Raw genomic sequence first — 22058 nt, forward strand, 5'->3', positions numbered from 1 at the left:
AAAAATAATTAATATCCCCCGCCCCTCCCACCCCCTCCCCCGCCCCAGCCAAAACCAGCCCCCAGCACGGAGGGGACACCCTGGGGGAATCGCGTGGGGAGCACCAGGAGCGAGGTGATGCATCCCCAGGGATGGGGGTTGGGGTGACAGGGTGCCCCCACAGTGCTGGCTGGGGGTGTGTGGGGGGTGTGTGCGACGTGCTGCCGGTGCCCCTGTGCTGGGGGGGGCCCCGGCGGAGCAGCCTGTGCCCCTGTAAGAGACCCGTTCTCTTAGTCTAAAGTGCTTCCGATGCCGCGTCAGTGCTGGCTGGATCGTCCCGAGACCCCCGCCCCGAACCCCAACACCCCCTGGCTGCCCCCAGCCCCCTGACATGGCACCCACATACCCCTGCCAAAACCTGCCAGCACCTGGAGCTGGCACCCGGGATACGGGGTGCTGGGGGAGGACAACCAGCGGGATGGGGACTGAGGACAGGGGTGTGACCGAGGGACCCTCCCACAGCCACCCACGTGTTCCCTGCACAGCAGTGCCCAGGATCAGCCTCGGGCCCCCAGGGGCAGGGCTGGACTGGGGGGGGCAGGGAGAATCTGTGTGTGTCCCCCTCACCTCACTCACCCCCTGGCAGCCCCCGTGGCTGGGGACCCCCACGGGAATTCAAAAATAAAGAGCTCTCTCTATGTACAGGGGCTGGGGCAGGACAGAGCAAAGCGGAGCCCAAAGAACAACATCCACCACCAGCGACAGCGACACGCCACGAGCACAGCCGGGAGGGGGGCCGGGACCCCCCCCTGCCCCCCAGGAGAGACGGGCAGAGAGGGGGATCTGAGCCCCCCAGCACCCCGCCTGTGGCCGAGCGGCTGGGTTGGGTTTGGGGGTGTGGGTGGGGTTGGAATTGGGGTGGGTTTTCCCCCTTTTTTTTCGTTGTCTTCCTCGTTTTCGGCTTTTTTTTGTCTTTTTGTTTTCTGCAAACACAGGCACTGGAGGGGGAGGAGCAGGGGCCAGGGCGGGGGGGGGACAGGCATGCGGACGCGTGCTTCGGGGGGCCGCAGCTCCGGCTGCCGCCTCGGCTCCCATCGCCGTCTCCGTCGGGCTGGAACCAGGACAGCCATGGCGAGCTCTGTGGGGACACCCCGGTGAGCCACAACCAGGGCTCCCCACCGCCCCAAACCCCGATCCTGCCCTCACCTTCACTGCAGCGGGGCGACAGGGGCCCCCGAGCCGTGGAAGTGGACGTTCTGCCACTTGCCATCGCGGCGGTGCCAGACGCGGGTCTCCTCGGACTGGCTGGTGCGGGGCCGGCCCTGTGCGTCGATGTACTGGGTGAGGCGGATGTAGGCGATGCAGGCCGCGTCCTCCCCGATGACGTGCACGTGCGGGTTCAGGATGGTCGTGTGGATCGGCTTGTTGTTCTTGGAGAGCACTGCAGGGGGGCCAAGGTCAGCAGGGCAGGGCACGGGCAGGGGGGTGCGCACAGATGGGGGCAGCGAAGGGGTGAGGAACTGGCAGGGGAACGGGCGGGGATGGTGGCAGTGGAGGCGGATGGATGGCCCAGCAGGGTATGGCTAGGGACAGGCAAGAGACCAGGGTGGGCAGGCAGCGGGCAAGAGACAGGAAACAGGCAAGGGCCAGTGAAGTAGACAGGCAGGGACACAGCATGAATAGGGATGGGCTGGATACAGAGAGGGTGGGCAGGGCAGGCAGGATGGGCAGGGCACAGGCAGAGCACAGGCAGGGCAGGTGTCACTGGGGGGGTCAACCACTCACAGTTTTCGAAGTAGAAGCGGTGGAAGTCCATCCCTTCCACCAGGTTGCCCAGCGCCTCGGGCTCAAAGGAGGTGAGCCCCGGGTCGCAGATCTTCCTGCAGGGAGCAGATGAGAGCGGCCCGGCACCGCCCCACCAGGCCCCCCCCCCCCAGGCCCTGGCCCCCCCCGCCCATCCCCCCCAGACCTGCCCCACTCACGCGTAGGCCTCGAAGTCCCCGTTGTTGACGGCCTCGATGAGCTGCTCCGTGATCTTGATGATCTCCTGCTTGCGGGCTGGGGGCACGTCACTGTCACTGCCACTGCCCCCGCCCCGCGGGGACACCGTGGGGGGCGGTGGACGGGATGTTGGGATGGACGTGGGACATAGAGGGGAGGCATGGGGACAGACACAGGGACAGACAGACCTTGGGGGCAGACAAACCTTGGAGACAGACAGACAGACCATGGGGACGGACCATGGGGACAGACACAGGGACCATGAGGACAGACAGACAGCCCTTGGGGACAGAAGGACCTTGGGGACAGACAGGGACCACTGTGCTCCCAAGGCCCCCATAGCTCTGCCACATGAGTATCTGCATGATCCTCTCAGCATGTCTCAGTGCTACACCAGTGCCACCCCAGCATGTCCCAGTACCCTCCCAGCATGCTCAGACATCCCAGTGCCCACTCAGCACTTTGCAGTAGTTCCTAGTGCAGCCCACTGTTATCCCTGCAAGTCCCAGTACATCCCAGTGCCATTCTAGCACAACCCAATACAGCCAGTTCCATACCAGCGTCTCCCAGCGCTATCCCACTGTCTCTGCCATTCCAGTGCATCCCAGTACTATCCCAGTTCCATGCAAGTGCATCCCAACACATCCTAGTCCTATTGCATCCTAATCCTATTGCATCCCAGAGTATGCCAGTGCATCCCAGAGCTACTCCAGTGCCCTCTGATACATCCCAGTGCATCCCAGTGCCATCCTATTGCCTCCAAGTGCCTCCCAATACATCCCAGTTGCACCCCGATGCAATCCTACTGCATTCCAGTGCCATTCCACTACATCTCAGTACTATTCCAGGGCATCCCAATACACCTCACTTTATACCAGTACATCTCAGGGCCATCCCAGCGCATTTCAATGCAAACCAGTGCCAACCTACTGTGTCCCAGCGCCCTTCCAGCATATTCCAGTTCCACCCAGTTCCATCCCAGTGCATCCCAGCATCATGCTGTTGAATTTCAGTGTGTCCCAGTGCAATCCCAGTATGTTCCAGTATCATTCCAGTGTAGCCTGCTCCACTACATCCCAATGCCTCATTTCATTCTGATGCCACTAGTCATCCCAGTTTCATCCTAGTGCATCCCAGTGCCACTCTAGTGCATTCCAACACAGCCCATTTACCATCCCAGTATGTCCCAGTACTACTCCAGAGCATATCAGTACACTCAGTACGCTCCAGTTTATCCCAGTGACATCCCACTACATCTCAGTGTCACAGTACGTGTCTGAGTGCTATTCCAGTGCATCCCAATACATCCCAGTACATCCCGGTTCTATCCAGAGCACCTCTTGGTACCATCCTAGCATGTCCCAGCATCATCCTAGTGCATCCCACTGCCACCTCAGTGCATGTCAGTGCCACACCAGTGTATGCCAATGCACTCCAATGCCACCCTACTGCATGTCTGTCCATCCCCATGCCTTCTCAACGAATCCCAGTGCCATTCCAGTACACTCTAGTGCATCCCAATACCACACCAGTCCATCTCAGTGCAACTTAATGCACCTCGGTGCCATCCCAGGCCCATTCCAGAGCATCCCAGTGCTGTACCAGTCTGGCCCCATGCACTTGTAGTGCATCCCAATCCATCCCAGTGCCATCTCATTGCACACCAATGCAACCTAGTACCATCCCAGTGCATCCCAGCATGCTCCCAGTGCATCCCAGTGATGTCCCAATGCACCCTGGAGGCATCTCAGTGCATCTCAATGCATCCTGGGTGTCATCCCAGCTCCATCCTAGTGCACCCCAAATCCATCCCAGTGCATTCCAACTGTCTCCCAGTGCATCCCAGTGATGTCCCAGTGCAACCCAATGAATTCTTCTGCCATCCCTGTGCCATTCCAGTGCAACCTAGTACCATCCCAGTGACATCCCAATGCATCCTGGTGCCATCCCAGATCCCTCCCAGTGCATTCCAGTGTTGCCCCAGTGCATCACAGTGCAACCTCAGTGCACCAACGGCATCTTGGTCCCATGCCAGTTCCATCCCAGTTCATCCCAGTGCAACTTAGTGCCAATCCAGTGCATCCCAGTTCTATTCCAATGCATTCCATCCAGCACACTCCCAGTGCATCCTAGTGCCACCCCAATGCATCCTGATGCCATCCCAGTGCATTCCAGTGCTATCCCAGTGCATCCAAGCACGGTTGCAGTGTATCTCAGCATCATTCCAGTGCACCCCAATGCATCCTTTGCCAAACCAGCTCCATCCCAATGCATCCCAGTGAACCAAATGCACGCTGGTGCTAGCCCAGTTCCATTCCAGTGCACCCCAATGCATCCTAGCGCCATCCAAGTGCATCCCAGCTCCATCCCAGTGCATTCCAGCACACTTCCAGTGCACTCCAATGCATCCTAGTGCTAAGCCAGTGCATTCCAGAACTGTTTGAGTGCATCCCAGTGCCATCTCAGGGCATCACGGTGCCGTCCCAGTTCCTCCCAGTACCATTCCAGTGCACCCCAATGCATACTGGTGCCATCCTATCACCACCCCAGGGCATTCCAAGACACTCCCAGTGCATCCCAGTGCCATTCCAGTGCAACCCAATGCATCCTAGCACCCCAGTGCATCCCAGCTCCCTCCCAGTGTGTCCCAGTGCATCCCCACCGCCCCCAGCGCCCGTCACCTTTGGTGTCCTCATCCTCGATGGTGGTGTTGGTGCTGTCGGATGACTCCTGCCCGCGGGACGGCGGCGGTGGGGGGAGACACAAACAGGGGGGTCAGACCTGGCCTTGGGGGGACAGGGAAGGGGGGCGAGCCCAGCCGGGGCTTGGCAGGACCCCAACGATGCCGGACACCGTGGGGGGACCCCACTGTCACCGCGCCCTGCGCGCATTCCTCATCCACGTCACCCCCCGCCCCGCGCCATGGCTGATGCTGGGGGGGAGGATGGAGGCGGAAAGCGGGAACCCCCAGCCCCGGGGACGGCGAGGGGCAGCAATACCTTGATGCCGTCTGCAGGGTTATGAATTACAGTAGTTTGAGGCTCCTACAGGAGAAGGGGGAGAGACAGAGGCGGGGGGGAAGCGAGAGCCCGGAGGGGGAACAACGAGGGGGGACGACGAAGCGAGCAGCACGTGGACAGGGGCAAGGAAAGACCCAGACCGGATTTGGGAAGGGCAAAGGGGGGAAGAGAAGCAGAGAGTCATTAGTCCAGCAAAGCCAAATGGTTTAATTCACAGACGTGGAGGGGGGAGAAAAGGGGAGAAGGGGGGGGCAGAGCGGTGGGGAAAGACGCAGTGAGAGGCTGAGGGGACGGGCTGGACTGGGGGGCAGCGCCCACGTCCTGCATCCCAGTGCCCAGGGGCTGCACTCACCATGCATCTGAGAATCTCACTGCCCACATCCTGAGCACCCTCGTGTCCTCATCCCAACCATCCTGCTGCCTGCATCCCTGAGCATCTCTCAGCTTGCATCCAGACCATCCCTGTGCCTGCATCCCAACCATACCACCGCATGCATCCCAAGCATTCCTCAGCTTTCATCCTGACCATCCCGCAGCCAGCATTCCAAACACCCATCATCCCTAGCATCCCCCTGCCTGCAACCCACCCTCACTGTGTGGGGTGTGCATCCCTTTCTCTGTATCTCACACTCACTGACCAGCTGGGCATCCCTTCACTGGTGTCCAGCACTCATGGTACCATCCCTCTGCCCTTATGCTGCACCCCCTGTGCCACCCAGGTCATGATGGGCACTCCTGTGCCCTCATCCTGCACCCACCTTGCTGTTGGCATCACCAGAGCACGCCCGCATCTTGCACCTGCTGCTCCAAATGTGCCCCCCTTTCCCTCTGTCCTGCACTCCCTGTGAAAGCCGGGCAGCCCTGTGCCCAGATCCCGCACTTACCTCACCTGCAGGCTCGTGCTCAGCACCTCCATCCCTGTGCACCATGCACCCACCTTGCCACCTGCACAGTGGAGCACCCACGGTCATACCCTTTGCCCACCTCGTCATTGTGTCACTGGGATCCTCCTGCCCGTGTCCTGCATGGAGTTGTCCCCATTACGGGGCATTCTGTGCCTGTACCCTGCACCCACCTTGTCCCCACGGTAGAGCATCCACATGCCTGTGCCCTGAATCCACCTCGCTTCCCCATGGCAGGAGCGCCTCTGCGCCTGTTTCCAGCACCTACCTTGTGCCCGTGGTGGGGCACCCGTGTGACCATGTCCTGCACCCACGTCACTGTCCGCTGGGGAGGACACGGGGCTGTCCATGTGCCCGCACCCTTCACCCACCTCGTCTGTGCAGCGGGGTCACCCCGTGCCCATGTCCTGCACACCCCTCTCCGTCCTCGGGACACCCCCTCCCCAGCACCCCCGGGAACAGCCGGTCAGGGGGCGCGCATGGCAATGGATGGGATGGGCTGGTGGGATGGATCCGGTGGGATGGGGAGTCTGGGGGGGGTGCAGGGTGGGGGGCACCTACCAAGGCAGCAGGTGGGAGGGTCCCCTTGGGGCTGGTGACACCGGCGCTGCCTTTGGTGCTGTTGGTCTGGGGCTGGAGGGGAGAAATAGGGGGGGCTCAGTGGCACGGGGGGAGCAGCCCACCCCGGCCCCCCCCGCTGGCCCCTCACCTTCACGCCATCCGCCTTCTTGTTCAGTAAGCTCTTAGCTGCTGCGAGGGGAGAGAGTGTCAGTGCTGCCCCCCCCGGGACAAGGGACACTGTATGTCCCCCCAAACCCAGACCCTTCCGGCCATCCAACCTGATCCCACCCTGGGTGCTGGCAGCACTCGCCACCCCCATGTTGGGGAGGGGGGGACATGCTAGGAGGGATGTGTCCCCGTCCTGGGGGTGTTCCCATACTGGGGGGAGTCCCCACGCTGGGAGGGGTGTCCCCATTAGGGTCCCTCGGACCTGGAGGGGTCCCCAACCTCAGGGAGGTCCCCATCCTGGGGGAAGGGAGTGTCCCCATTCAGAGAGGGGTGTCCCCTACCTTTGGGGGTTTTCCCTATCCTGGTGGGTGCCCCCATCCTAAGAGAAGGTTCCCAAACTCGAGGGGAGTCCCCAACTGGGGGGGGGTTGTCCCCATCATGGGAGGGGTGTCCTCAACCTCTGGGGTTCCCTATCCAGGTGTGATGTCCCCATTCTGGGGGGGGGTCCCCAAACTTGGTGGGTCCCTAGACTGGAGGAAGGGGGTGTCCCCAACATGGGGAGGGTCCCCATCCTGGTGGCCCCCATGTGGGGGGGCGCAGGACTGGCTTACCTTGGAGAAATGCAGAGAGGAAAGCGAGAGAGAGGAGGGGGAGGAGGGCAAGAGAGAAATGGGGGAAAAGGAGGAAAAGGGAAAAACATAAAAAAAGAATATAAAAAAAGATGAGTTGAGTACGGGGTGTGTGGGGGGGGCACAGCCACCTGTGCCCCCCCGTGTCTCCCTGGAGGGGGACAAGGATGGGCGCAGGGATGAGCATCTGTCACTGCTATCACAATCTCTGGCCACTGGTTGGGTGGGGGGAGCCGGGGACATGGGGGCCAAAAGTGGCTATGAGGGGGTGGGCTGTGTCACCTTGAGCATCCTCGTAGCTCCTCCAAGCTTGGGGAACCCCCCAGTTGTCTCACAGGTTAGAGGGGGCTGCGTGGTGACAAGTCCAGTGACAGCGGGGTGGCACCAATCAGAACCCAAGGGGGGGGGCATATGAGGGGAGGAGGGGACACCCCACCCCTCCCCCCATGGACCTACGTCCCCCCAGGGGTCCCTGGCAGGGTGTCCCCAAGGGTCCTGGTCCCTCCTCTGAAAGCAGGTGGGCGCTGAGAGGTGGGGTTTTAAACCAGAGCCAAACTGGGGGGGCCCGGGGGGACCCCTGGCAAGGGGGGCAGTGGTAGCCCTTTAGGGGGTGTGGTTTAAGACCCGCCGAGTGTTTCACGGTGTCACAAACACTGGCTGCAGCTCTCGGAAGCTGGGGTGGGGGGTGGCCACATGCGGGGGGAGTCACATGCGGGGGGAGTCACATGTGTGGGGGGGTTGGCACATGCAAGGGGGGGACATGCAGGGTGGGGACACAGGGGGACACGGGACATGCAGCCAGTTTGGCCCCCTCCATTCACTGGTGTGCCCCCACTGTGTGCATAGAGGGAGCAGTGCCATGGGGTGGGAGCAATGGGGGGAGGGACACCCTAGAATTATCCCCCTGCCCCCAACTCCCCATTGCTGGCCCAGGTGGGGACCCTGGGGATGCCAGCACAGTATGTGCCCCTTCAGGGACCACTGGCCAGGGCACAAGCACCCAGCAGCCCCCTCCATGGGATGGGGGGTGGGGCAGAGACCCCCCCCCAGGGCCAGTTTGGGGGCATCAGCAGGGGGGACAGTGGCATTTCTCGGTGGAGAGGGGGAGAGGCTGCAGGGTGCGGAGGGGGCAGTGCAGGGGGCCATGCATGCGCTCCGATTTCCGAGGAGGGCACCCGAAACCTGTTGGGGAGGGGGAGGCGGGGAAGAGGATGGTTGGGAGAAGAGGGGGACGTGGGGATGAAGGATCCGGGGACACACAGAGACCAAGCGGGGCCGGGGGGGCCGGGGGGGCCCTTTGCGGACGCGTCTACCTTGTTCCACCAGCCCCAGGGGGGCCCCGGCGGCGGCCGCCGACATGGTCGGAGGAGCGGTGGTCTGTCTGCCCACTGCGGGCCACGAGAGAGAGAGAGAGGGAGCAGAGCTCCTGTTAGGGGGCTGGGGGGGGCTGCAGCTGGGACCCCCAACTTCCACCCCCCCAACGAGAACTCTTAGGGTGCCCATCACCCTGGGCTCAGGCCTGGGGTGGCTGGGGATGCTCCGTCCCCCTCCCCGTGTCGCCCCCCCACCAGCCACCGGAGTGGGGGGGGGACACACGGGGACCGGGCGCTACCTGCTGCTGTGTGTGTGGGGCAGGGGGGGCCGGGTCCTGCCCCCACCTTGGCTACCACACGCCCCGTCCTCGCCGATGGGGAAAAAATGGGGGGGTTAAGGGGGGGGAGGGGAGAAAGAGAGAAAGACAGCGACAGAGAGAGGGGGGCACCAGCCCAGGGGGGAGCTGTGGGCAGGGGTGCTGTGGCCCCTGGCCCCCCCGGCCAGCAGGCACCCCCCCCCCTTACCTGAGAAGTTTCTGGTGGCCAACATAGTGGTGAGGATGGCGCCCTGTGGGGAGGGGCACAGTGAGGGGAGGGGGCATGGGGGTGAAACGGGGCAAGAGGGGTCCTGGGAGCAGGGGATGGGACAGGTGGAGTGGAATGGGGAGGGAAGTGAGGTGATGGGATGTGGGGTCCAGGATGAGGGGGGAAGGGATGGGTGGTGCAGGGTGGGGCCCATGGGACTGAGAAGTGCAAAAGGGGGCTGCAGGATGAGGGGGCAGGACGGAGCCATGGGACTGGGCAGTGGGATGGAGGGTGCAGGATAGGGGGGCAGCACGAGGGGGGGTAGGCTAGAACCATACCATGGGGACACGTACTGGGCAGGGGCAGGATGGGACCATGCCACACTGGGTGTCACTGGGATGGGACCTCAGCCCACGGCAGAGCAGCGGGCATGGCCAGGGTGGGAACCACTGGAATGGGACTGTGCCCTGTGGGAACACACCAGATGGCCCTGGTGTGTGCCAGGATGGGAGCGTGCACTGGGCACAGCCAGGACATAGGGCCAGTCCCACAGCAGGCTGGGCAGGGGCCCACAGGAGAGCCCCATGGAGACGCAGGGTGGTGCCGGGGGACAAGCACCATCTCCAGCCCATGCTTTACCCCCTCACCTTGAGCTTCCTCCGGGCGTTGAACTTTTTCAGGCACTCCACTGTTTCCTGCCTGTGCATCATGGAGGCCACGGTGGAGCGTTGCTGTGGGGGACAGCAGGGTCAGTGCCAGGTGCTAGTGGCCACTGGGCCAGAGGGACACGCACCAGTGGGGGACACATGACACTTACGCAGACCCACGGGTGCTTGAGGGCCTCGTGAGCTGTGATGCGCTTGGCGGGGTTGATGGTCAGCATCTGGTTGATGAGGTTTTTTGCTTCAGGGGTGACCGTGTCCCACTCGGGCGAAGGGAACTGGGGGGGAAACAGGGACACAGGAGGCTGACAGCTCTGGAGGGGCAGCCCCATGGCAGCCGTGTCCCTCCATGTCCACATGTCCTCAACCAGCCACCGAAGGTGTGGCCCAAAGCCATCCCCCCCAGCTTCTGCCTGTTGGGATTAGCCGTAACATCCCTCAGTAGGTTCTGTAGTTAATGGGTTGGCCATCACAGCATGGGGGGGTCCTGGGAACTCACGTCATAGGCCCCAGCCTTGATCTGTTGGTAGAGTTTGTGCTGGTCCTCGTCCCAGAACGGCGGGTAGCCCACCAGGAGGATGTACAGGATGACCCCTGGGCCAGGGAGATCAGGGTCAGGGGGGTGCAGGGACCCCTAGCCACCCCCTGGCTCCCTCCATCCCTGTGGTGACCCCATGACACAGCAGTGATCCCAGCGTGGCCTGTCCCCGTGCTGCCAGGATGGCACCTGCCAGGAGAGCGCAGCCCAGCCGGGGCACATGGCACAGGATGGCCATGGGATGGGGACAGGGATGGGACCAGGATGGGACTGGGACAGAGATGAGACAGGAACTGGGATGAAACCAGGGTGAGACTCGGATGGGAATGGGGTGAGACTAGGATGGAGCCAGGAAGGGGCCAGAATGGGAGCAGGGTGGAATCACAATGAGATCAGGCAGAGATTAGGCAGGGATGGGGCAGGGATTAGGATGGGATTGGGCAGGCATTGGGCAGGGACTGGGAAGGGATTGTGGCAGGGATGGGCTCTTACCGCATGCCCAGATGTCCACGGGTTTGCCATAGGCCTCTTTGCGCAGGACCTCGGGGGACAGGTAGCCGGGCGTGCCCGCGAATCCTGGGATGGGGACAGAGATGAGTGAGCCACGGTGGGCGGGGACGGGGAGGGGGCACAGGGCAGGACAGGGGGGCACAGGACTGGGACATGGGCACAGGGCAGGGATGTGCTGGGCATGGGAGGATGTGGTGGGCACAGGGGAGGATGCTGTGGGCACAGGACATGGACATGGCGGGTATGGGACGGGGCTGTGGTGGTGTCCTGGTTTCAGCTATGGTAGAGTTAATTTCTTCTCAGTAGCTGTTACAGTGCTGTGTTTTGTGGGCACGAGAGAACGCAGTGGGAACAGGGTAGGGACTCAGTGGATATGGGACAGGGACAGGGCAGGTGTGGGCAGAGACATGGTGGCCACGGAAGGGACACGGCGGGCACAGAGCAGGGACACGGTGAGCAGGACACGTTGGGCATGGGCCAGGGCTGCGGGGGGGGACAGGGGGCAGTGGCACTCACCAAACCAGGCCTGCTGATCCCCCTGCACCTCAATGGCGAGGCCAAAGTCCGCCAGCTTCACTGCCGCCCCTTTGCACTTGCTGGCCAGGAGCAGGTTCTCCGGCTGTGTGGGCACCAGGCACAGAGAGCACCAGGCATGGGCAGCACAGGGCACAGGCATGGGGAGGGGGAGGGAGAGAAGGGACAGGGGAAGCAGAAGGGCTTTGCAGCTGCCATTGAACATGTCCTGCCTGTTGGCCAGCTGTGTGCCTGCAGCCATGGGCACCCTCTACCACTGGCCCAGGGGTGCCGGGTAGCACAGCCCCATGGCCAGCTCAGGGTCACCCCATGTCCCACTCACCTCATCTCAGTATCTCCCTGTATCCCACCCACCATCCCCCTATATCCCTCCATCCCCCCATATCCCACCATCCTCTGGTGTCCCCCCCCCCAGTATCCCACCCACCATCCCACCACCATCTCATGTCCTGTCCTGACCTCACCCCCACTCCCAGCCAGCTCAAGGCCATGGCAAGCAGGGGGCTCACAGTGAGCCTCCCCAGCAGCACAGGACCGTGCCATGACTGAGGGGGTCACGTGCACCCCCAGAAAAGGGAGATGGCAGCTGGGGGTGCTCAGAGCAGAGGGGACCCCCCAACCTCAGCGGGATCTCAGTGACCCCCAGGACCCACTGAGCCAGGGCCCACCCCATGCTGTGGGGACCCTGAGAGCTGGGCTGGGGGAGAGGGAAGAGGGACAGATGGGGATCTGAGGGGACACACTCACCTTGAGGTCCCTGTGGACCACTCCCATCTGGTGACAGTGCAGGACGGCCTCCAGGATCTGCTGGATGCAGTGGCTGTATGCAAACGGAGGGTGGGCGGGTCAGGAGTATGCTGCTCCCTCATCTCCCACACCCCCTGCCTGGGACCTGCAGCCCCAAACTGGCCCCCTGCCCCACTGCTGGGGCCCCCCTGCACCCCAGGGGGAGCTGACGGAAACAAGTGGTAACCTTAGATTGGGTGGTGCGGAATGCACCCTCTGTACCCTGCTAGGGGCTCACTCTGGGGGGGAGGACCACTCCTTGGGGATCACTGCCTGGAGGAGTCACCAGGAGGAGTTTCACTTCAGGGGGTCGTTGAGCGGGGATCACACCTGGGGTGGGTCACTGCTTGGGGGTCATTCCTTGGGGGTCACCCCTGGAGGGGGTTACTGCTTGGGGGGTCACTCCAGAGTTGTCACCCCTGAAGGATCACTCCTAGGGGCATCACTGCCTGGGGGGGTCACTGCCTGGGGGTTCATTCCTGAGGGGAAGTCACTGCCCAGGGGTCCCCTCTCAGTGCCCACCAGGTGAGCTCCTATCTTGGCACGGAGCCACCGGGGATCACCCCAGTGGTGCTTTTGTGTCCCACCCCTGCCCCCCCACGGGGGCCTCCCCATCCCTGCTGCCACCCAGACGCCGGGGTCCCCCAGACAGGACTCACGGGGTGGGGGGACAGGGGGTACGGGGCGGGGGGGGCAGATGGAGACGAGACAAGAAAGAAAGAGGGAAGGAGCGGGGAATGAGAGCCTGAAATGGGGGTGAAGGGGAGGGGTCCCACCCAGTTGGGGGAGCAGGGGCATCGGGGGGGCAACCTCCCTGTAAGGGGGGGGGCAAAAAGAGGGGGGTTGGGGAGAAAAAAGAGTGAGGAGAGAGCCCCACAGCTGAGTCCTTGCGAGCGGAGCAGGGGGCTGGGAAGCGGGGGCTGCGGCGGGCGGGGGCAGCGCAGGGGGCACGGCTCCCCCGGCCCCCCCCCCCCAGATACTGACCTGCGGCTCCCTCTGCTCAGGGGCAAAGTGATGGGTGGGAGGAACGCGGGCAAAGAGCTCATGGACACAGTGACTGCAAAACAGAACAGGGGGGCGGGGGCAGGGGCGGGGGGGGCAGGATGGAGGGTTAGGGTTGGGAGAGGGGTCAGGATGGGGGGCAGGATGGGGTAAAGGAGGTGGGAGGTGGGCAGGATGGGGCCATGGGGGATCGGGATGGGGCGGCAGGATGGAGAGGCAGAGGGTGGGGAGTTGGGATGGGGGAGGCAGGAGGGAGAGGCAGGGGGCAGGAGGCAGATTGTGGATAAAGGTGTGTGTGGGGGGGCAGGATAAGGATAAAGAGAGGGCAGGATGGGGTGAAGGGATTAGGGGGTGCAGGATGGAGGGGTAAGGGTTGGGAGAAGGGGCAATATGGGAGATCAGGATGAGGTAAAGGAGGTGGGAGTCAAGAAGGAAAGTCAGGGGGTGGGAGCGAGTTGGGGGTAAAGGGGTGGGAGAGGGGGGCAGGAGAGGGGGATGGGAGGAATCAGGGGCAGTTTGGGGGGCAGGGGAGTTGTAGAAGGCAAAACAGAGGGCGGGGGGTGCCGTGGGGGAGCAGTGAGCAGAGGGCAGCGGTGGGAAGGACGAATGGACACACGGATGGACACACGGACACGCACAGAGCCCGAGCGACATGTGATGGGAGACAGGAGGGACAGAGGGATGAGGGGATGGATGGAGGAGGTGGGGGCACAAGGTGGGACGGGGGTGGGGGTCGGAGATGGGGGGAACGAGAGAGGGGGAGAAACAATGTTGTGAAAGCCCAGAGACCACGGGGATAGGCACACGGCGGCACACAGGGCACTGGGGGCTGGGGACGGCACCAGGGGGCCCTGGGGGCCCCCCACCCGCCACCAGCCCCCCCCAGCACCGGTCATGACAGTGCCAGGCCTCAGCGGCAGAGGGGAGAGCATGGGGTGGCGAGTGGGACATAGGGGAGCCCCACCCAGCAGCAGGACAGAGCTGGTGGAGGGATTACAATAATGGGAAGGTGGGGGGGGGCATGCCCCCACCCACTGGGTGCCCCCTGCCTGCCTTGCTGGAGCTGCCCCATCCCTGTAGCCTCCCGGGGTGGGGGGCACTGGAGGGGTGTGGGGGTGTCCGGAGGTTTGGAGGGGCACAGGGGCTCACCTGGCATCGGCCTCGCTGTAGTACTCCCGCGCCACAATGTCCTCAAAGAGCTCACCACCTGTCACCCTGAAACACAGCCAGGCACCGTGTCACCCCAGGACCCCAGGGACCCCCCCAAGACTCCCTGAGCACCCTCCGAACTCCCGGGACCCCCCAGCCACACTCACAGGTCAAAGACGAGGTAATGGAAACCCTCCTCAGAGATACTGTCGTGGAGCCGCACTGTGGGGACCAGACGGGGACGGGGACAGGCTCAGTCTCGGTTCCCAAAGCCCTCCCCAGCGCCCCCCAAAATGCTACGAGTGGCACACACGTGTCTGTGTCACACGCAGCGCACACACCCACACCCAGAGTGTTCCAACTGTGGCACCCAGCAGGACCTCAGGGGTGAGACCCCACACATCCCCGGGACACACCCAGGGTGTCCCCAAGGGTGTCATCCAGGGTGTCCCTGGGTAGCAACCCACAGGACCCCACACGTTCCCAGCGTGGCACAACCCCGTGGTGGCACCCAGCATGTCCCTGGGTGGCCCCCAGCAGGACCCCAGCGGTGAGACCCCCCAGGTGTCCCCAGGTGTCCCCGGGTCACTCACCGATGTTGGAGTGCTTGAGCAGCCGGCAGATGCGCGCCTCGCGCTCCAGCTTCTGGTGGTCTGCGGGGTGCAGGGGTCAGGGGGGCACCTGCCCTGCCCCCAGCATGTCCCACCCCAGGCATCTGTCCCCAGCCCAGCCTCAGGGAGAGGAGCCACAGGTGTCCCCGTGGGAGGGCACATGGCTTTGTGCGTGTGTGCAGGTGTGCACAGGGGCAAGGGGTGTGTGTGCACCTGTGGGCGTGTGCATGTGTGTCTGAGTGTGCACATGGGTGAGTATGTGCAGGTTTGCACGGGTGTGCATGTGTGTGGGCGTGTACACATGTGTGCAGGTGTGCACCGGAGTGCACAGGTGTGCACGTGTGTGTGTTTATGCAGCTGTTCCCATCTGTGTGGGTGTGTATGTGTGAACACAGGTACACACGTACGGATGGGAGTGCACATGTGGGCAAGCACCTGCGGCTGTACATGTGTGTGGGTGTGCAGGTGTGTGGTTGTGTATGTGTGACAGGTGTGCAGGTGTGTGGGTGTGCATGTGTATGGCGGTGTCCATGTCCAGGTGGGGGTAGCACCTGCAGTTGTGCACACATGTGGGTGTGCCTGTGTGTGTCTGTACCTGTGTGTGCAGTTGTACAGCTGTGTGGTTGTACCTGTGGGCACAGGTGTACACATGTGTGTGTGTGGCTGCATCCATGTGCATCACTGTACCTTGGTCTGTGTGTATTGGGGTGTGCAGCTGTATCCACGTGTGTAGAGGTACCTGTGTGTGCAGCTGTACATCCATGCAGCTGTGCCTCTGTGTGACTGTACACGTGTGTGACTGCACTGGCCGCTGTAGGAGCATACACCTGTACCTGTGTGTGCAGCTGCACCTCTGGGTGTGTCTGTACACGAGGGAACAGATACGTGGACAGGTGTGTGCACCTGCTCACATCCCCTCTTGCACATGCATGTGTGTGTGAACACACACGGTTCACACACAGTTCACACACACACATTGTGGGCACCCCCCTGCACTCACTGCTCAGCCTGTGCACGCAGCCATGGCCACAGACACACACAGAGCACACACCCACCCACCCTGTGTCACTGGATGCTGCCTCTCACCCAGGTGCACCCCCCCCAGACACCTACATCCCTGCACACTGTCACACATCCCACATCTGCACAACCCCCTGCTGAGCTGTGTGCACATCCCATCACACCCAACAGGCACCTGCCCTGCTCACAGGTGCACAACACACAGCAGTGCCCATCCCTGTGCGTACACACACCCACACCCACACACACCCACCCATCCCCACACACACGCACACACACACCTCCCCCCCGCAGCCTCGCTGACACACACCCTACCTGCTCACACCTGGGTGCACACCAAGGACACACACATCTGCACACACACATGTAGGCACCCCCTGCTCACAGGTGTGCACACACACGTGTGTACACACACTCCATGGACACACAAACCTGTACATGGGCACGTGCTGTGAACACAGACCTGTGCACATACACTCAGATACCCTCCACTGCTCACACGTGTGCACAGACCCATCACACGCACACCCATGCACACACACGTACACATCAAACACACCTGTGTGCATAGAGCTGACACCTGTGCACACACAGAGCTCAGACTTCAGTGCATAGAGATCACACCACTGCATACACACACAGCTCACACCTGGGCACACACACGGATCACACCTGGGCACGCGCACACACACACAGAGCTCACACCTGTACACAGAGCTCACACCTGTGCACACACACAGCTCACATCTGTGCACACACAGAGCTCACACCTGTGTGCACACACACAGATCACACCTGGGCACGCACACACACACAGAGCTCACACAGCTCACATCTGTGCACACACACACAGAGCTCACACCTGTACAGAGCTCACACCTGTGTACACACACAGCTCACATCTGTGCACACACACAGAGCTCACACCTGTACACAAACAGAGCTCACACCTGTGTATGCACAGAGCTCACACCTGTGCACACATAAACAGAGTTCACAGCTGTGCACACACAGAGATCACCTCTGCACACACACAGATCACACCTGGGCACGCACACACACACACAGAGCTCACACCTGTACACAAAGAGGTCACACCTGTGTATACAAAGAGCTCACATCTGTGCACACACACACAGAGCTCACACCTGTCCACAAAGAGCTCACACCTGTGTACACACACAGATCACACCTGGGCATGCACACACACACACACAGAGCTCACACCTGTACACAAAGAGCACACCTGGTGCACACACACAGAGCTCACAACTGTGCACACACACACAGAGCTCACCTGTGCACATCCCCCCTGTACACACACACCTGTACACACACCTGTATATACACACACACACACACACACACACACACACACACACACATGCTGTCTGCTCACATCTGCATACCCCCAGGATACTCCTCAGGGACAGCCCAGGCTCTGAGGGGCCCCAGGGGAGGCATAGGGGGATAATGGGGATGGACAGGATCAGACCCCACTCCCTGGAGCACCCCCTCCTCACTGGTACCTGGTGCCACCAGCACCACTGGGGTCACGGCTGTCACAGGTGTCATGGGCATCAGGGTATCTTGAGTACCAGGAGTGTCTCCGCAGGTATCACGTGTGGCTGGGCTGGGGGTGGCCCCAGGGGTACCCCCACGTGCTGGGAGGGTCTCGGGGTGTCCCAGGGTTTCTGGGGGACCTACCTCTGGCTGAGAGCTTTTTGGTGTTGATGATCTTGGCGGCGTACTCATGGCCGGTGCAGAGCTTGACGCAGCGCCGGACCACCGAAAAAGCCCCCCTGAGGAGGGACAGGCTCAGTGCCCCCCAAAGCACCGTGGGGGGCGGGCAGGGGGTGGCTCCCACCCGTGACTCAGCACCCGAGGCCAGGGGCTGCACCCGCCGTGACTCAGCACCCGGGGGGTGAACCCTGACACGGGGTGGGGGGGGCCCTGACACCGCTGGGCCCCCGCCACGGGCGCGCTGAGGGGGTGCTGGGGGCGGCTGGGGAGGAGAGGCTGAAGGGGGCTCAGTGAGGGTCGGGGGGGTGGCATCATGCAGGGGGTCGCGGGAAGGATCCAGCACTGGCAGCTCGTTGCCATGGGGACAACGGATGGCCCGGATGGCAGCAGTGGCTGTGGTGGTGGCGGCAATGGTGATGGTGGTGGTGGCACTGGGCACAGGACCCAGCAACGGGTAAGGGGAGCTGGCAGACACCAACACCCCGGGGACAGGGATGGGGACACAGACTGGAAGGGGCACAGCGTGGCCATGCCCACACCAGGCAGCAGCATCCACAGCCCCTCCAAGTGCCAACAGCACCTCTACCCCTCCCATGTCACTGCCTGTCCCCTGCCTGTCCCCTGCCTAAAAGGGTCCTCTCCCCCAGGGGGCTCAGGGCAGCGTCTGGGCCCCACAGAGGGATCCCTACACCAGGCTGGGGACACAGCTGAGCGCAGCAGAACCCTGGCCCTGCCATGGAAAGGGTCCTGTGGGGGACATGTGCGCCCCGGGAAGGGGGGGAGGGCCTGGTTGTCCCCTGCCACCACTCCATGTAGCCATGTCCTGGTACACCGAGGGTCCCTTGCTGGCATGGGCAGCCTCTCACCACCAGAGGAAAAAGGGGGATCACCAGGGCCTGGCATCCCTGTACCCCTGTCCCCTCTCCATGTGGCCCCCAGGACAGGGGACACGGTGGGTGCCAACCCCTGGGTTTCCCCCTCAGTTTCCCCCCAACCAGAGCAATGTCCCCCCAGTCCTGGCGGGGGGGGGACACACACATGCGCGGTGGCTGGCGGGTGACACTGAGAGATGGGAGGGGGGGAACAGGACCGTATTGCCATGGCAACCAGGACGGGCTGGATTTTGGGCAGAGCGAGGGAACAGCCTCCGATGGCACCATGTTCCCGCCCCGGCACCCCCAAAGGGACCACAGGCACCTCTGCAAAATGTTCCCCCTATACGGGGACAGGGGGTTGCACCCCTCCTCACACAGAGATTTGATCCTCCCCTGCCCTGTTTTACTCCCCCCTGACCCCTGCCCATGGATCGGGGTGGGGGGATCTGAACCTCCCCATGGCCCTGGGGGCAAATGAGCCCCTCCCCCCCAAAATCAGCTCCTCTTCAGCTCCCCACAACACCCACCACAGGGGGGGGTCATGATGCTGGGGGGCAGTGGGGGTTGGAAGGATCCAAGGGGGCAGAGGGGGCCCGGAAGTCTTCAAGGCCCAGAGGGGCCAGGAGGGCTGGAGTCTGTAAGGACCCAGAGAGGGGAGCAGATTTGGGGAGTTATATAAGGCCCAAAGGGGTCTGGTCTAATGGGGGCTGGGAGAGGAGGATGGTCTGTAAGGACCAGAGGGGAGAGGGATGGGGGGGTCTATGGAGATGGGGGGGCTAATGGAGATGGGGGGGTGGAGCGATGGGGAGATCCATGGGGGTGGGGGGCAAGGGGGTCCTAAAGGAGGGGGTGGCTATAAAGACTCAAGGACAGTCTGGGGAACGAGGGGTGTCTATAAGGAACAGGGGGGCTGCGAGAATCAGGGAGGAGGTGTCTACTGGAGGAGTCTGGAGGGTTTGGGAGGGCTGCAAGGACCACGGGGGCTATAAGGGCTGGGGGAGAATGGGGGTTGGTAGGGGCTTTGAGGGAGTCTGGAGAGATGGGGGTCTATAAGAAATAGGGGATATGGAGTCATGGGGGGATCCGTAAAGACTGGGGGGGGGAATATGTGGGGATGCACCGGGGTTTGCGAGGATGGTGGGTCTAGAGGAGCAAGGCGGGGCTCTAAGGACTGGGGGGTCTGTAGGAGCCAGGGGCAGAACTGGGAGTGCTGGGGGATCTGTGAGGATTGAGGGGGTTAAGGAGTGATGCAGGGGGGTCTGTAAGGATGGAGGGTCTGTAGGGTCAAGGGCAGCTATAAGGACTGGGGAGGTTCGGGGTGGGGTGTGTAGGGACAGGTGCCTGGGGACTGGGGGAATCTGGAGGGATTGGAGGGGGTCTGGAGTGAGCGGGGCTGGGCGAATGAGGACAGATCAGGGGAGTCTTGGAAGGATGGGGGTCCATAAGGATGGGGGCATCCTTGGGGAACAAGTGGGCTGCAGGGACTGAGGGGGGACTATAGGAATGTGGGGACCCAGAGGAGCCGAGGGGCCCAGGCCGCCGGAGGGGCTGTTAAGGCCCTCGGAGGGGGGCGGTATAAGGGGGGGGCGGGGGGGGGGGCAGGGCCAGGGCGGGGGGGGGGGCGGTGGGGGGGGGGGGGGGGGGCCAGTCCCGGGTGTCCCATCCCGGCTGGGGAAGAGGAGGGGGATGCGTCACGTCTGCACCGAGCGGCGTCCCGAGCCCCGGGCAGCGCCCCCCGCCCCCGCCGCTTCCCGGGGCCGGGACCGGGGCCGGGGCCGCCGCCCTTACTTGCCGATCTCCTCGTAGAGCTGGTACTCGTCGGTGAAGCGGGTGCAGGGCACGGTGGTGGCCATGCTGCCGCCGCGCCGCGCCGCAATGAGCCGCCCCGGCACCGGCTCCGCTCGGCTCCGGCTCCGCCCGGCGCGGGGGGGGGGGGGGGGGGGCGCCGGGCCGGGGGAGGCTCCAGCCCGGGACAGCCCCCGCCGCCCCCCCCTCGCTTGGGATCCCCCCAACCCCCTCCCCGGGGCACCCCCCGCCTCGGACCTGCCCCCGCACGCCGAGGGGATCCCCCTTGTCTCCACAAGGGCCCCATAACCAGAACATTCTCCCCGTCGGGACCCCTTTATTCCAAATCACCCCTAGGAGTGGAGGACCCAGCCCTTCCCCCCAAAGGCCCCATATCCAGACGCCCATCCCCGGGATTCCCCCCTAAATAGCTCTGCATCCAAACCCCGTCCCACAGATTCCCCTCCAGGACCCCAAATCCAGACCCACATCCACGCTCCCCCAAAAGGCCCCACACCCAGATCCCTCCCAAGAATCTCACCACCACCCCCCGAAAGGGCCCCAAATCTGCACCCCCCTCCGGATCCCACATTCTCCCCCTAAAAGACCCCAATATCCAGACAAGCCCCTCGAGTACTCTATATCCATGCCCTGCTTTCCACCTCCCCGGGGACAACCCCTTCATTCTCCCCAATACCGAGGCCACCCCTCCTGCATCAGTTACCCCAAGTAACCCCTCCAGGCTCCAACCCCTCCCTAAGCAAAACATCCGGGAGGGGCCTGGGGGAGGCCAAAAACCCCCCCCACACACACACCCGCCTTCCCCAAGGGCACCTTGAAGCCCCCCAGTGCCAGTGGCAGGATGCGGGGTGGATTTTGGTACGGGGATCACGCACAGAAGGCCTGGAGGCCACCAGCAGTCCCGGAGCCCGGGGTGTCCCCCCCTCGCCCGGTGGGGTGGGCGCGGCCCCCCCGTCGCGGGTGGGCGGCGGGCGGCTGGCGCTGCCGTTGCCATGGGGACCGTGGGCGGGCGGGGGGCCGCGGGCCCGGTGTGCGCATCACCACCGGGAGATGCCGGCACCGGCGGGGGGGGATCCGGGGGCAGCACCCCCAGGGCTGGGTGCCCACCACATCAAACCTGGCCAGCCTGCGGGGATCCCACATCCACACCCCCACACCAAGGACCTCAAAATCCAGCCCCGCCCCTGGATCCCATATTCCGACACCCCCACGCCCAAGGAACCCCAAAATCCAGCCCCCCTCGGGGTATCCTATATCCACCCCCTCCCGGGGATCACAAAATCCACTCCTTGCCCCACAGGAATCCCATATCCAGCCTCCCAAGGAGCCCAACATCCTCCACATGCCCGGGGCCGATGCTGGCAGACGGACACCCCAGGCGTCCTCCTCGGGTGTCCCCGTGCCTCCCCCACAAGCGAGGCGCTGGGGCGGCGGTCAGGCACATTAGTCCCCCAGGGGTGGTACCGAATCACTCGCAGGCCCTCCGTGAGAAATGTGTTTATTGCAAACTGGGGGTGGGGTGAATGGAGGGACAAGGCGACGGCCGGGGACTCCCAGCCTACCTATCCCAGGGTGGGAGGGGCAGTGGGAAGCTGCAAGAGCCGGGCCGGGCCTGGGGGGAGCCAGGGCTGCCACATCCCCCCTCTCAGACCCCAAAGTACCGCGCCAGGGAAGCCCACGTTCCTGGGGCTCCTGCCCACTGGCTGGAGGGGTGGACTGCTGGC

At 63.3% G+C, this 22058-nt stretch overlaps 1 protein-coding gene across 8 annotated transcripts; it reads right to left on the reverse strand.

Annotated features, from left to right (window-relative positions):
- Positions 1–217: 217 nt before the first annotated feature.
- On the reverse strand, positions 218–20446 carry CAMK2B (calcium/calmodulin dependent protein kinase II beta). Of its 8 annotated transcripts, none has more exons than XM_027704265.1 (21): positions 20317–20446; positions 17618–17712; positions 14873–14932; positions 14447–14501; positions 14280–14345; positions 12090–12162; positions 11325–11427; positions 10791–10874; positions 10260–10354; positions 9916–10038; positions 9746–9829; positions 9099–9141; positions 8574–8648; positions 6612–6649; positions 6464–6535; positions 4980–5024; positions 4662–4710; positions 1962–2037; positions 1765–1859; positions 1186–1420; positions 218–1117 (listed from the first exon to the last, which is right to left on the reverse strand). In XM_027704265.1, exons 1-20 carry the CDS (start codon positions 20379–20381, stop codon positions 1188–1190), a joined length of 1629 nt encoding a protein of 542 aa, XP_027560066.1. In that variant the 5' UTR covers positions 20382–20446; the 3' UTR covers positions 218–1117; positions 1186–1187. The 8 variants fall into 8 exon arrangements, with proteins under 8 accessions (XP_027560066.1, XP_027560065.1, XP_027560064.1 ...); XM_027704264.1 differs by having other exon boundaries at positions 218–1090; positions 6612–6652; XM_027704263.1 differs by having other exon boundaries at positions 6612–6652.
- Positions 20447–22058: the final 1612 nt, after the last annotated feature.

The sequence above is a fragment of the Neopelma chrysocephalum genome, unplaced genomic scaffold, assembly GCF_003984885.1.
Source record: "Neopelma chrysocephalum unplaced genomic scaffold, ASM398488v2 Primary Assembly neopelma1_262, whole genome shotgun sequence".
In the NCBI taxonomy this organism is placed as follows: Eukaryota; Metazoa; Chordata; class Aves; order Passeriformes; family Pipridae; genus Neopelma; species Neopelma chrysocephalum.

Excerpts from the sequence above, each read along its gene's own strand:
- CAMK2B (XM_027704264.1), bottom strand. The coding sequence starts at position 20,381 with ATGGCCACCACCGTGCCCTGCACCCGCTTCACCGACGAGTACCAGCTC. Across the intron at positions 14,933-17,617 it reads CAAAAAGCTCTCAGCCAGAG|ACCACCAGAAGCTGGAGCGC; the intron begins GTAGGTCCCCCA and ends TGCACCCCGCAG. Across the intron at positions 1,860-1,961 it reads GGGGACTTCGAGGCCTACGC|GAAGATCTGCGACCCGGGGC; the intron begins GTGAGTGGGGCA and ends TGCTCCCTGCAG.